General features: G+C 44.5%; 1 protein-coding gene across 1 annotated transcript; it reads right to left on the reverse strand.

Moving 5' to 3' along the window:
* Positions 1-1,207: 1,207 nt before the first annotated feature.
* Positions 1,208-8,813, reverse strand: LOC109249758 (carbonyl reductase [NADPH] 1-like). Its single transcript, XM_019420284.2, has 3 exons — positions 8,401-8,813; positions 7,730-7,837; positions 1,208-1,904 (listed from the first exon to the last, which is right to left on the reverse strand). The coding sequence occupies exons 1-3, from the start codon at positions 8,687-8,689 to the stop codon at positions 1,423-1,425; spliced, it is 879 nt and encodes a 292-aa protein (XP_019275829.1). The 5' UTR covers positions 8,690-8,813; the 3' UTR covers positions 1,208-1,422.
* Between the last annotated feature and the right edge of the window lie 6,322 nt (positions 8,814-15,135).

Below are 15,135 nucleotides of genomic sequence, written 5' to 3' on the forward strand. Positions count from 1 at the left end.
GAGAGATCTGAAGTGGGCTCTGTGCTGACGGCAGAGTCCTATGTGGGGCTAATGAACCTTGAGATAATGACCTGAGCCAAAGTTAGACGCTCAACTGACTGAGTCACTCAAGCACCCCTGAAGGGAAAGACATAAAGTATGGACCCAACCCTTGCTTGCAGGGCCCATCAGTTCTCATTTCTGTCAGCCTGAAATCCCTGGTGAAGACTGAAAAATAATCATGAGAGGAGGAAGTCTGTACAACATGGATGCTTCTGTGAGGGGAGGGAGGTGATGGGCATTCACGGAGGCCCCCAGGAGCCAGGCTGGGTGTGGGGCAGTAAGAAGCTCCCCTCTGGGCCCTGGATGTGTCAGGCCCCAGTCTGGGGACGCTTATAGGGGGCACTTTGCATCGCCCTTGTTTTCAGCCTGTTCACCTGTATTAGTTCATTTACTCTTCATGGAAATCCTATGATTTCCCCAGAATTGTACACTTAGGAGACCGATGTACAGCAACATGCAGGATTTTGCTCAAGGTCACCCCATAAGGTGGCAGAGCCAGGACGTTTTTGTTTCCAGATGTTTGTCTTTAAAGCTTCGAAAGAGGTATTTGGAAAGACTGGGACGGTAGACACCCATGTATCAACCAAACCAGATTCATCTATGACGAGTATTTTACTATCCTCTATGTTCTCTAGAGATCTTTCTGGACCTTGTTAATGTTACAAACTTGGTGACACGTTATCTGTACATGAATAGCGCATTCGCCTTGAGGAGATTTGACGGTAATTCATATTCATTGATACCAATCCATATTCCCTTTTCTCCCTTGTCTCAGGTTGTCTTATGGATGCATCGTAAGAGCCTACTTCCCTCTCACAACTTGAAATTGTTTTTCCCCAGTGAGTTTGATATTTAAAGAGACCACAGAATGTCTATTTGTGGTGGGGTGCACATGTCATAGTAGAGGCTGATAAAGTATGCTAGCAAGGGAAGTCCATCCCCATTCATGGGTTTATATATCATCTCTGGTAACTTTAAAGCTACAACAGCAGATATGAGTACGCCCAACAGAAGCCATTGGCCTGCAAAGGCAAATACATTCACTCTGTGTCTCTTTCACTAATATTTATCAACTCCTGTGTTAAACTGTCCCTTCTCTCAACCTAACTTAGGTTCTGTTAGTTTTTTGGGCCGATTGGCAAGCAATAAGCTGCACACATGGACATTTACTTATAACTGTTTATTCATCTATGATGTTCATTCACTATTGTCATTAAGTCCACTTTTCCTTCTCATATATCACAGAAGAAATCACAGAAGACTTCACAGAAATAGTAGCTAATTCAAGGTGAGTACTTGATACAAATAAAGGTTCTTTCTTTCTTTTCTTTGACAAGGACATTGCTGATAGTGGAATCTCGTGGTCAAATCATGACTGTATCATAACGGGACCCATGAAGGGAACTGAGAGGGGGGTCCCCATTGTTCAACTTTCTTCTCCATAACAAACTCCCCGTGAGGCTCCTTGGCATCCGGGGGCAAAAGGGCCAAGTAGACAGGAGTCTCTGCTCCTTCTTCTGGGCTTTTAATGGCTTTCGGTCCACCCATGGCTGTTTTCACCCACCCAGGGCAGCAGGCATTCAGGAGGATCCTGTCTCCCCTCCTCTGCTCACTCAGTTTCCTGGCATGGATTCTGGACAGGACCGTGACACCAATCTTTGACACTCCATATGTGAGTGCCCTCATATCAGGCCAGCCCTCCTTTATGTGTACCCTGTTCTTTGTGTCTTCCACAAACTTGTTCATGAGTTCCAACAGCTCCTCCTCTGTGATAGTCTCACTTCTGAACTTCTGCTGCATTCCTGGGCTGCAGTTCTTAAGAGCTACTAAGCTCATTATGCTAGACACATTGACCACTCTGCCTAAAATACAACACAAGTAGTTACATAGAATGGCATGCACAATAATGATGAATACCACAATCCCTTGGATTTGTCTATTTGGGAGACAATTACCAGTTTGCTAGGAGTGTGATTGTAGTCTTCCTATATAAGTGAAGGACACAATACAGTCTTGAACCTTGTAACACTCATAATGTCTCAGAGGACGTCAGAGAAATGATCTAATGGGGAGTGCAGTGCCTAGATGTCCCATAAGGAAAAGACAGCCCCTTATACAGGAACGTGCTCCAGAAGGTAAGTAGGTGCTCACTGCAATCATGAGTAGAGAGACACTTTTCTTCACAGGTCCCCTTTGGGACCATCTTAACATCTTATGGTCCCATGGCCAGTGCTCTATGAATGAGTGTCTATCAACCAACAAACAACTGATCAGTTTATTGATGACCTTTTGAAGGAGAGCAACTGCATAGGTTTTGTGGGCTGTCTTTCTGCTATAACCAGGTAAAAACAAATCTCCTCAGTGGGGTAAGGTGCGTGCTATTTTCTCTATGTTGGGATTTCATCAACTCAGGAGCAGTGAGAACACACCAGGCAATAAGGTCATGGAGAGGGGCAACAGAACAGTCACATGTTAAAAAGATAGTATAAAAAGAAATGCTACAACATGGATGAATCTTGATAACATTACCCAAAAGAAAGTGGCCAGTCACAAAAGACTATTCATTATATGATTCTCTATATGTGGGATGTCCAGAAAAGTAAATGTTCAGGCAGAAAATAGATTGGAGGTTGCTTAGGGCAGTGGGAATGCAGGACCAGAGGGCTGATGTTAAGGGTCCAGGTTCTCCTTGGGGTGATGACAGTGTGCTAATCTTGAAGCGGTGATTGCTCCACACCTCTGTCCATTTACTAAACTCCACTGAATTGCATACCTGAGATGGGTGAAGTGTATGATGTGTGAATTTTATCTCAGTAAAGTGGTTAAAAGTGTTAATCACATAGTTCTCACTAATTCTTTTTCAAAAATATTATTCATAAATGTGAACTTACATTGACATGTATAAATAGTTTACTATTTTTCCATCTACATGAGTATCTTTAGCCTAATAGAAAGATTATGAGAATTTACAAACAATAAGAGCTTCAATAAATTAGGAAACTATCCCTATTTTATGTAAATATCCGGGAAAGACAGTCATGGTCACTTAACTCTGAGCTCCATCCCACTAAGGAATGTCAGTGCCATACAAGTTCAGTGGGAGAGATAATGCATGACCCTGTGACTCTCATTGGTGGTGTTTAGAGATAATTAAAATGATTTCTAGAAAGTACCTTATTAATGTAACAGTTTTCTAACATAAACACCTTTTAGAAAGGGGTCAGTTATTCCAGTCCTTCCTTTCATCTAAAACATGTTAAGTGTCACTTTAACGGAACTTATGTGTTAAATGGTTTAGTAAGCACTTCTCATGTTTGATTACTTAACTAATTAGATTTATTTTCTTTTAAAAATATCATCTGCCTGTCTCAAAATAAAAATAATACACATTAATGTTTCAAAATCGCAAAACACAGAATTTTATGAAATAAGACGGGGCCAAGGAACCCACCCTGGGTAACTGGTATACCAGAAAGACAGCAACATTTACTCACAGGGGCTTGGAGCCATTTTCTTATGTACCTTTACTATAGACACTAGATGGAGAAACTCTACTAACTTTCTGCAGGCTGTGTATAATGTATAATGAAGTGATGCCCTCTTGTCTATTCTGTATTGTCTATTTCAGGAAGTCTAGAATCACCTGTGAAAATGCTTACCTGTGTATTTCAGGGAGTCTGACAGGGAGTAAAAGGTTTTGTAGGTAAATTCCTTATAGTAGATGCTGCAACCATTCCCTCAACCCAGGCCTGTCCCCTGCACTGACCACATCTGCAAGTGGCAGGCTGGCTGTCAGCGGGCTTCACCTGAGAGCTGGGTGAGTTGGTAGACCCTTCTGGTGTGACAGCTCAGGACAGGAAACACAAGTGCAGGAATAGGAAGTACTTATGGAGTTTATACGGCCAAGTGTCTGATCCAAACATTTGGTCTCCAGAGTAGACTCATGGCTTTCATGTATCGTTTTGAGGACTCTGAGCTGGAATGCACGCAGCCCGTGCGCTACGAAGTTTAAGGGTGGGGCGCCTGGATGGCTTAGTCAGTTAAGCGACTGCTTCTTGATTTCAACTCAGGTCATGATCTCACGGTTCGTGGGTTGGAGCCCCGCGTTGGGCTCTGTGCTGACAGTTTGGAGCCTGCTTGGGATGCCCGTTCTCGCTCTCTGCCCCTCCCTCACTCGTGCCCTCTCTGTCAAATATAAGTAAGTAAACTTAAAAGAAAAGAAGTTTATGGACCATCCATAAGACCTTGTGATAAGGGTGTGTGAGTGCACTTGAGTGTGTCGTATGTCTGCATGTGAGTGTGTGCGAAAGAGACTGGATGTGTGACTGCAAGTGTGTGACCTGTATGAGGTAGCGTGTGAAGGAATTGCCCCGTCACAGTCAGCGTGAAAGCATGTCACCCAGATACGAAAGGACTCTTGTTCTGGTGGGGCTGGCGTGCGTCTCAGGCTTATAGTCTATCCAGGCCATTACTCTGTATGTGGCCAGGGATCTATTTAGGAACATCTCTCCCTCTCCAAACTTCAGTGTCCTAAAGCACAGCCACAGTGATCTCCACAACACAAGCTATTTTAGACGTCATCTCATCTGGGGTCACAAACTTCAAGGGCAGCATTTGACTCTCAAGGCTATTCAGAATCTGTAAGTCCAAGCTGGTCTCATGACCTTTGATGATTTAACATTTGTCACATTCCCTGAAGGATCCATGTTTTCTAATATCAAGAGGACCAGTTCTTTAGTGTCTTGACTGATAAGGGTTTTTCAGAAAACACTTCAAGTTTTGAAATGTGCCTCCTGTGGTTTTCCCTGAGGTACCTGGGGGTCTTGCGATAAGGAAGGCATTGGCCCAATAGAGCAGAGTCCTTTTATTTTCTGTTTCCCTTGCCTTACTGGGTAAGGCTTCATCTGAAGAAGCGAGATGTAGGGAAAATGATTTGAGGACCTGGAGTAGTGGGAAGAACCACTAGTTTGGATGTCGCATGACCTCGGTCTTCAGCCAGCTGTGCTTGTGACCTTGAAATCCATTATTCCTCCAAGTTCTTAATGGGGACCATATATAAAATGCCTAGCACATCACACCTAGAAATGTCCAGCCACCTATCCTTTCTAGAACCAATATGTCAGAGTGTGTGTGTGACTGAGTTATGTTTACTATTATAATCTTCCCACCAAATTCCTCTAGTGGTTTTTCAGACTACAGGATATTGCAAAGCAGTACTTTCTCAAAGGAAGGTTGAGAACAACTTCTGTAAGGTTTCCTTGGTTACAGTAGCCTTAATAAGATCATATTTCTACCTACTATTTTAAGTTTATGTCTGATGAAAAGAGTGCTCATATTTTCAATGTTTGTTCAATTCCTTAGAGTGCTTTCTGTCTTAATAGCTTTTTGAAATAAGTGTAATTTATGAGAAAAAGAATAACAACAGCTTATCCTTTTAAAGAGAATATCTTTCAAATTCAGGAATAGGAATGCGAATGAAAAGATATGGAATGTGGGAAGGGATTTATATGACTTTGACACTAATTACATGCTTTAGACTGATTGGTGATGGGCACCTGGTTGTTGTAAATTCTTATCTTCGTTTTCTGCCTAAAATATTAACTACAGCTGTTATTGAAGAAAGAATTAAAATAGAAGAATTGCAGTGCCTGAGTGGCCCAGTTGGGTAAGCGTCTGACTCTTGATTTTGCTCAGGTCATGATCTCATGGTTCATGAGTTCAAGGCCTCTTTGGGCCCTGCAGTGAAAGCATGGGGCTTGCTTGGATTCTCTCTTCTACTCTCTTTGCCCCTCCCCACTGGCACTCTCGCTCTCAAAATAAATAAATACACTTAAAAAAATATAAGGAGAGGGGTGCAGGGGTGGTTCAATTTGTTGAGTATTGGTTTAGTTGATTAAAAAAAATAAGAAGAATCAGTAGGTACTATCTCTCAATATCCCTAAAGTCACAATTGTGTCTTTTGGTTTGTCCTTACACACCTCAAAACAGAGCACATGTTGGCCTTTTGCATGTGTTCTGACCCGCAGAGACCTGGTGGGTGTCATTGGAGATTGTTCTTTGTATCCTGGTTTCTGAAGTATGGGGGAGGAGGGACAGCATTTCCTTTGGCTGCCCTAGCTAGGACTTCTCCCAGATAGTCTCCCCAAAGAGGGTAATGTTCTGATAACATGAACCACTGTGGCTGCCATCCCCTCAAATAATGGAAGAACTCTCTTATTTCCAAAGGCAAGGGAACCCTGGTCTTACACTGAGAATATAGCTTGCATTTTCATGGCCATGACTCTAGTTTTCCTGAGGCAAGATCAATATTTGATTAGAGCCTGCCTTAGCAAATGCAGAAGAACACTCATTCCTCATTCTGGTCTGAGGCCAATACACAGCAGGCAGTGACACTCTGCAGTCAGTGAGAAAACAATCAGCCACAAGGGTGATTTTTGCCTTTAAGGTGGTGGATGTGATGCTGGCACACAGAACTCATCCCACATCCACGTTGTGGTGAGTAAAGGACTCATGGGACATTTTAGAGCTGCCCTTTGGGTGCCAGAGAAGCCAGTGGTAGAAGAAGTGATGGAAGTTTCCAGGAATGAAGAGGGAATGGGGACAGAACTAAGAGTAAACTGTACACGCACGTACTCATTCAAGCCAGACACCCTAATCTTTCTAAAAGTGTCGGCTTATTTAGTCAGTGTACTGAATGGGTGGTGGTTCCCCCATCACATTAACGTGGGGGTAAATATTTCAGTAGTTAACAACCAAGGAATTGTGGCAGTTTGTTTTGTGCAAACAATGACCAAGGTGAAGGGAGGTTGATGGGCCTGGACTTTGGCAGGTCTGACAAGACGGATCCCTACGAGTTGTGCTTAGGCTGCCTTTGATCCTGAAGGACTTTTGGGAGTAAGTGAGCACTCAGGGAGTAGAGAGAATAACCATAAAGGAAAAGAGAAAAAACAGTGTCTCTAGGAAGGTTTCAATTGTCCAGAAACGACAGCTGAGTCTCTGTTGGAGGAGAGTTGGGATGCAGATAGCTTGGGGGACAAAATCTATAGGACAACTGTAGGACCTGGTCACTGACAATCAGGAGGTGGGCATGGTGACCTCATTTTTCATGGTGGGTGGATGGAATGGTCCGTGACCAGGATGATATTGGGAAAGCACAAGTGTTATCTGGACATGTTTTAGATATTTAGATGGGGGTGAGGGTGAGGGGCAGGAAGGGTCAGATTTGAGGAGGGAAGGGAGGGCATCCTGAGGAGTAGGAGAGACAGGAAGACAATGTTCTAGGGAATGTCCTAGGCAGGCGATAGATTTTAGGGGAGCCTGACATGTTTGGATAGTGAAAATTCTACTAGCCTGAATTAAATCCTCAGAGGGAGGGAAAGGGAGAAGAAAGGGTCCAGGAAGGAATCCCCAGGTAAGTGCACCTGTGAGGGGCACACAGTGCAGAAAAGGCCTCTGTGAGGAGAGTTTGAGATGAAGATGTGAAGGAGAAGAAAGAGCCAGTTGTGAAAGGCCAGCAGGACAGAAGACACTGATCACTGCTGGACACGTGTGTACAGAGTCCTGAAGAGAAGGTCACCTGTGCAGGTGGGGACACAGCAGGGAGAGGGAGCAGGGCCTGTAGATGAGGTCAGAGAGTTGGGGGCCAGATCATTCCAGAAACAGTACCACTGTAAGTTGTCACACCTACCTTGTGGTTTCATTAGAGGCAGCAGTTCTGTGCACATGTCTCGAGTACCAAAGAAGTTTGTTCTCAATGTCACTTGTGCTTGAATATGTAAGGGGGTGGGGTCACCATCTTGTAGGGGAGAAGGAGAATAGGTTAGTAAGTAGTAGCCTTGTGAAAATATTCCATGAAGTGACAATAACTTTTTTTCTGTGCAAACTGGTGAATTTTCAGCAATTTCTGTGTTAGGTAACACCACTGTCTGGGTGTGAATTATCTGGCTGGTTGATGCTGTGCAGCTTTGTAAGTGGGCACCATGTGGGGAGGCTAAAGGAAGGATGCACAATGGTATTTCTGTGTATCCTTGTTTAAATTTGTTGTTGTTCATTGCAAAATAGGTTAAATCTTTACCAAATGACTCAGATCCAGTCAAAAAAGACACTTGCAAAAACCTGGGTGACATCCCTGAGAGACTAATCTATGACAATGCCAAGGTCCTGTGGCTGGAAATGCTTGCAACTGCTGGAAGGTCCTGCTCTCCCTGTGTCTCCAGTCCATCTTCTTCCCTAGGGAGGCCGTTCTAGATCCCCTCAGAGCTCTGGACCCCAGAGCAGCGGTTTAGACACCAGCCCCAAACCCACCCTGGCTGGTCCCCTAAGGGAGGTCTCCTGGCCTAAGAGTTCCCACGTTCTTACTATCGAGGGCAATGCCCGCGTTGTTGACCAGCACGTCCAGGCCCCCATACTCCTTGCGCAGGAAATCACGCAGGACGCGGATGCTCTGCAGGTCGTCGACGTCCAGCAGGTGGAAGCGCGGACTCAGGCCTTCGGCCTGGAGCTGCTGCACGGCCGCCCGTCCCCGCGCCTCGTCCCGTGCCGTGAGCACCACGTCCCCGAAGAACTGCCGGCACAGGTTGCGCACGGTGGCGAAGCCGATGCCCTTGTTGGCCCCGGTCACCAGCGCTACACGGATGTGTGACGACATGACTGTGTGGATTGCTAGGGAGGCCCTGTGTGTGGAGCCGATGGTGCTGTGGGCCACGCCGAGGGCTAGTGGTGCGGAGGCCTGGCCACAGTCAGAGACGCCAGTAGAACTATGTTCTTGGTTCCAGCGCTGTGGCTCCTAGAGCCGAAGCCCCACCCCCATCCCTCCATGAAAGGAGGGGCCAGAGTTCCAGTAGTTTAATGAAGCTGTATCAAATCCATACCTACTGGGGCTGTACCCTGAGCCCAACCAGGACTGTGTCCTCTTAGGATGCTACCTCTGAGCCAAGCAATGGCTTGAGGTCAACTGATGTGCTCCCCAAACTAAGGTGGTTGGCCCTGGGGTTAATAGGGGGCTACTGATTCATGGTAGGCTAGTTAAAATTATTTTCGGAAACCCTCAAAAGTAAAGAAGGAGTACAGATATTGTCTTGGGAATGTGTCCTTCTTCCTCTGCAGAATGGGAAAGGTTGCTTTCTTCCAAGATGCAGTGAAGTTGCTTGCACAGGGGAACTGCCTCTGTGGACACAGTCCCTTTACTTTTTCGGAGAATCTCAATAGTGAGGAACAGAGAATTAGGTCCTGTGCTGTGATGGGGGTGTGGACAGGGCTCCTCCCTCTGTGATTTTCAGTGTGTCCTGGGTGGGAGGGAATGTTTATGAAGCTCACTGTGGCCAACAAATTGTTGGGAATGTTTGATTTAATGGTTACATTAGCCCCTTTTTCCTGAAATCCCTACTTTTTGGTTCTGTTTAAGGTTACAGTTAATGTGTTATATATAAATAGGTGTTATTTTCACAGTATCAAGGGGCTCTGTGGTGGGAAGCCATTGGCCCCAGTCAAGGTGAGTTTCTTTATCGGCTGTCCCTCTAGCCTTACTGGGCAAGAAATCACTTGAGGAACAGGATCCTCAGCATAAAAGATTTGAGGACCCTGAGTAGTGAGAAGAACCATTAGGCTGGAAGCTACATGAACTTGGTCTACATCAGGCTGTGCATGGGACCTTGAGATCTGTTTTTCCTTCATGTTCTTGATGGGGACAATATATAAAATGCCTAGCACATCAAATGTAGTAATGTCCATACACCCCACCTTTCTAGAACTATAATATGTCAGAGTGTGGGTGTGTGAGGGAGGTGCCTTTACTGTGGTAATTCCCCCCTGCCAGCTGATTCCCCTAGTGATTTTCCAGACTATTGGACATTGAAAAGCAGTACCTCAAATCAAGGTTGATAACACCTTCTTTAAGGTTTACATAGTGTGTGTGCCTTAACAAGACTGTTTTGCTCCTAGAACTTTTACAGCTACTGTTTGATGAACAAGAGTGTTCAGATTTCACAGGTGTGCTTGATTCCTCAGAATAGTCATTCCATAATATATTTTGGAAATAAATGCATATTATAATTTAATGAGAAAAAAGAAGAATAACAGCTAATGAGCACTAAAGAGAATATTCTCCAAAGTCAGGAAGAGGAATTCTGGGGAAATGAGAGGGAAAAGACATGGAATGTGGAAAGGGGTTTCCATGGCCCTGACATTGATTGATGGGTTAAGATAGGGGGTGGGCTCCTGGCCGCTGTAGATTCTTATATCTTCTGTGGCTAGATTATTTCAGAAACACTGTTTTTACAGAAAGCATTAAAAAGTAAGGAGAAGTTGGGCACCTGGGTGGCTCAGCCGGTTAAGCGTCCAAATCTTGATTTCGGTTCAGGTCACGATCTCACGATTCATCAGTTTCAGCCCCACATTAGATCTGGGCTGACATTGCAAAACTTGCTTGGGATTCTATCTCCCTCTCTCTGTCCTTCCCTTGCTCTCTCTCTCTCTCTCTCTCTCAAAATAAATAAAAAAGTAAGAAGAAATTTCTTTTAAAAAGAAAGAAATTTACATTTTTTAAAAAAAAGTTTTGTTTTTTTTTTACATTTTTTACATTTTTTTAAAAAAAGTAAGAAGAAGAAATCCACATCTATTATCCTTTGGTATCCTATCCATAAGGTCATCCTACTCTGATATTCTCCTTCCAAGGTAAACAACAAGGTTAACATTGACTTTTTGGATGTGTTCTGCCCCCACAGAGATCTGGTACAAAACATTCAAGATTGTTTTTTGTATGTAAGGTTCTGAAGTATGGGGGAGGACGGACAGTATTTCCTTTGGCTGCCCTAGCTAGGACTTCTCTCAGATAGTCTCCCGGAAGAGGGTAATGTCCTGATAACATGAACCACTGTGGCTGCCATCCCCCCAAATAATGGAAGAACTCTGCTATTTCCAAAGGCAAGAAAACCCTGCTCTTCTGCTGAGAATATAGCTTGCATTTCCATGTCCCTGAGTCTAGTTTTCCTTAGGCAAGATCAATATTTGATTAGAGCCTGCCTCAGCAAATGCAGAAGAACACTCATTCCTCATTCAGGTCCACGACCAAATACACAGCAGGCGATGACGCTATTCAGTAAGTGAGAAAACAATCAGCCAGAAGTGATTTTTGCCTTCTAAGGGGGATATGTGTAGGATGTGTGGTGATGGCACAAAGAACTTGTCCCACATCAATGTTGTGGTGAGTAAAGGAGTCAGGGGAGATTTGAGAGCTGCCCTTTGTTTGAGGTGAACTCAGTGAACTCAGTACTGGTAGAAATAGTAGAACTTTTTCAGACAGGACAGGGAAAGGGGGCAGGACTGACAGTAAGATGTACCTGCATGTGCTCAATTCCAATCCACCAATCTTTATCTTTTGTGGAAAATCAGTAATGGGAAACCTCACTAAATGCAGTCAGGAAGCCGGCAGCGGGAGCAACTCATGCCCTACCACTCCCAGTCAACTGCAGTCCCAAGAAGAAGAGAGAGAGACTTGATCAAGGGAGCTGCCCTTGCACATGAACACAACTGTACTAGTCCAGACAGAGTAAAATATGCCTGTTTTAAATCCCTGGAGCAGCAGCCCAGCCAATGAAAAGCACTACGCTTCTACGTCCCAGTTTACTCCATTGGGCTTTTAGTTTAAAACAGCCCTCCCGACTTACCCCTTTTCTCCTTAAAAATGTACCTGTCCTTTGTTCCCTGGACTTGCCTATAGTTTTGCCACAGCTTGGCTTTCCCAGATTGCAATTCCCTTTATTCCCGAAGAAACCCAACTTTGCTGGTAAAATAACTGGCAGGTTACATTTTTACAACTGACGTTCCTCGGTGACACACGTGGGGATCCAGGGAAGATCCCCAAGGCCTCTTACTCTGGTGGGCAAGCAGGTGTGGTATCCATGGAGGTGTTTGGGCTCACTGCTTTCTCACCAACCATAGGGTTTGAGGGTAAGCTTTTCTCCTGGACTTCCAGCTCCATGCTTTTTGTCTGTGATTTCTTTCTTTCTTTTTTTAGATCTCTGAGAGTATTCATTTGGCCTCTGATTCCTTCTCAGAATCAAACTGTTCCTAACGGAACTCCTTTCTCGTTTGGTCTAATTCCTTCTGGGATTGGACTGCTCCTGTTGGAAAAGTACCAGTTTGAACTGCATTGGTCTTCGGTCCTATTCTGCTTTGGGATTGAACTGTTCCTGTTGGAATGGTACCATTTGGAGCTGCATAGGCCTTCTGTCTAAATTCTTTTTGGGATTGGACTGTTGCAGTTAGAACTGTGCCAGTTGGAAATGCACTAGCCTTGGGTCCGAGTTCTGTTTGGTACTGGACTATTCCTCTTGGAACCTGCTGGCCTCTGGTCTGAGTCATTCTGGAACTAGGTTGTTCCCGGAAAACTGCTAAAGAAAATGGGATCCCCTGCAAGAAAATGCTTCGTGACACCCCTCCCCTTTGGGACTATGGCTCATTTTATGTTTAAAATCTATGGTTATTCTGTAGGCACATTCCTAACTAAATGGACCGCCTTAAACAAAAGCATTTCAGGACTTGTTAACCTTAAAAGTAAAACTGCCAGTTAATTTACCAGTAACAGATGCATACATTCAAGAGTAAAGAGAACTGCAAGTCAGGAAAATCAAGCTGCAGCAAAACCTGTAGACAAGTCCAGGGAACAAAGGACAGGTATGCTTTTTTAAGAAGAAAGGGGGAAGTTGGGAAGGCTTTTATAAATTAAAAGTCCCTTGGCATAAATTGGGTGTCTGAAGTGCAGTGGCTTTTCAGTGGCTGAGTGTTGCCTGGGGGGAAAAGGAAAGTGTCTCTATTTCTGGCTGGTATAGTAGAGTAGTATCCATGGGCAAGGTCAAATCCTTCTAAGGTCAAGTTCGTCTCTTCTTGTTGAGTCTGCAGTTGAGCCTGCAATTGAGTAGGAGTGGTAGGGCATGAGAACTTTCCCTGCAGACACCTCCTGATTCCATTTTTAGTGAGGTTTTTTGTTACAAACTTTCAGAAACTTCAGTGGCCATAATGGGGGACTTTCAATATCTCCAAACTTGGTTTACTCAAAATTAAGTTAAAAAACTGTTTCTTCTTGAAAGAAGATAAAATCAAAACAAAAAAAGAATGAGATGTCTATTTTAAATGGTACCTTGGGGCACCTGGGTGGCTCAGTTGGTTAAGCGTCCAGCTTCGGCTCAGGTCATGATCTTGCGGTTCGTGAGTTCGAGCCCCGCATTGGGCTCTGTGCAGACAGCTCGGAGCCTGGAGTCTGCTTCGGATTCTGTGTCTCCTCCTCTCTCTCTGCCCCTCCCCTGCTCATGCTCTGTCTCTCTCTGTCTCTCAAGAATAAATAATCTTAAAAAAAAAATTTAAATGGTACCTTGACTCTTGCAGATGTGTTTGGATTCTGTTTGCCCCTTTGGAAAGTACTGTTTCTAAATTCATTGAGGCACACAATTGAAAGAGGCAAAATGATGGGGCACCTGGGTGGCTCAATCGGTTAAGCATCCGACTCTTGGTTTTGGCTCAGGTCACGATCTCACCGTTGGGAGGTCAAGCTCAGAGTCAGGCTCTGTGCTGACAGTGTGGAGCCAGCTTGGGATTCTCTCTCTGACCGCCCCCCCCCCCCAAATATATAAATAAACTTAAAACATTTTTTTAAACAACATGGCTTCTGAGGCCTCTTTCCCTCCTCTCTACCTTCTTCGTTTACAGACAGGAGGCAGCCATCTTCCTCTGTCTCTGCACCTTCCTCTTTCTCTGGGCCCTCTCATTCTGATCCTTTTGCTGAACTTTCCTTTTCATTTGAAGCTCCTTCTGCTTCCTCCTCTCCTGAACCTACTCAAACCTGCCCCTTTCAAGTTAAGTCTTCTAAAGATCTAAATAGACCCCACATTTCTTATATTCCCTGGACTAAGGCTGAATTCAGAGTCAAAGAGTTTCCTAAAGTCACTGAGAACACCCATAGGTTTGCTGAATAATTTAACGTAATTAGCCAAACGTTACCAACCACGTTTCTCAATTGGTCACATGCTTGTTGGTGAGGGCCAGGCAAAACATTGGATGAGACTAGCTCAGCAGGAACATCTTGAACAGGATATAAAGAACAGACCCTGAACTTCTGCTACGATACTCGCTGGAAATGTCCACTGAGCAAGGACAGTGGCTTTTCCTAAGCCTGTTGATTGGAACAAAATTCAGGGTTGTATACAAAGGCCTGATGAATCTGTTCATAATAATTACAGTCAACTCAAAAATGTCTTTAAAGAAAACTTCTGGTCTTCCTTTAGATGTGAGTCCACCTGGGTAGCATTTCAGTCTGTGTTTCTCACTGGGCTGATTTGGGATCTTTCCCTTTTAGTCAAAAGGACCAGGATAGCATGGGAAACTATGGCCACTGCAGATTTAACAGACCTGGAAAACCAGCTTGGGGTCACCCTAGATGAATCACCTATAGGAAGGACCTACTGAAATTTTTAATGTGCAGCCAATGAAGGCCCCAAAACAGAACCGGAAGTGTAATTTCTGCTACTGTTGCAAGGTATCAGGACTTTGGGAAAGAGACTGTAACACATGGAAGCACTTCATGCACCTTAGCCCACTAGCCAACTTTTCCCATGTCCTCCTGATTCCCAGTGGTGGGGCTCTGAGGAACTATAAGGGCTCTTCCCAATCTTCCCTCTTCATCAGCTTGGGCAAAGCATCTCCAGATTGGGAATGAATCTCTCTCTATCCTTATTGGCACAGGATCTACACTCTCATTGCTTAACCCCGCTGCTATAAAGCAGCTCCACCGCCTGGAGTACTAAAACAATTGAAATAGAGGGATCTCTAATAAACTTTAACAGGTCCCTGTCTCTGAACCTTTTCCTTTGCGTCTCACCCCTTGCACAGATACACACCCTTTTCTTCTTAGTTCCCCTGCCCCTATCCATTTCTTGCACTCAGTTTTGTTGGAAACGTATCATACCAGAATTACTCCCAGAAAAGGGAAGGGATTCTAGAATTTGACAGTCGTAACCAAAATCACCAACAAGGGAAAATAAGTGACCCTTGGGCACCTTTCCTATGCGGGTTCTCTGAGGGCACTATAGCTGAGTCTGAGGG

The sequence above is a fragment of the Panthera pardus genome, unplaced genomic scaffold, assembly GCF_024362965.1.
Source record: "Panthera pardus isolate Hobbes unplaced genomic scaffold, ASM2436296v1 HiC_scaffold_16, whole genome shotgun sequence".
Classification (NCBI taxonomy): Eukaryota; Metazoa; Chordata; class Mammalia; order Carnivora; family Felidae; genus Panthera; species Panthera pardus.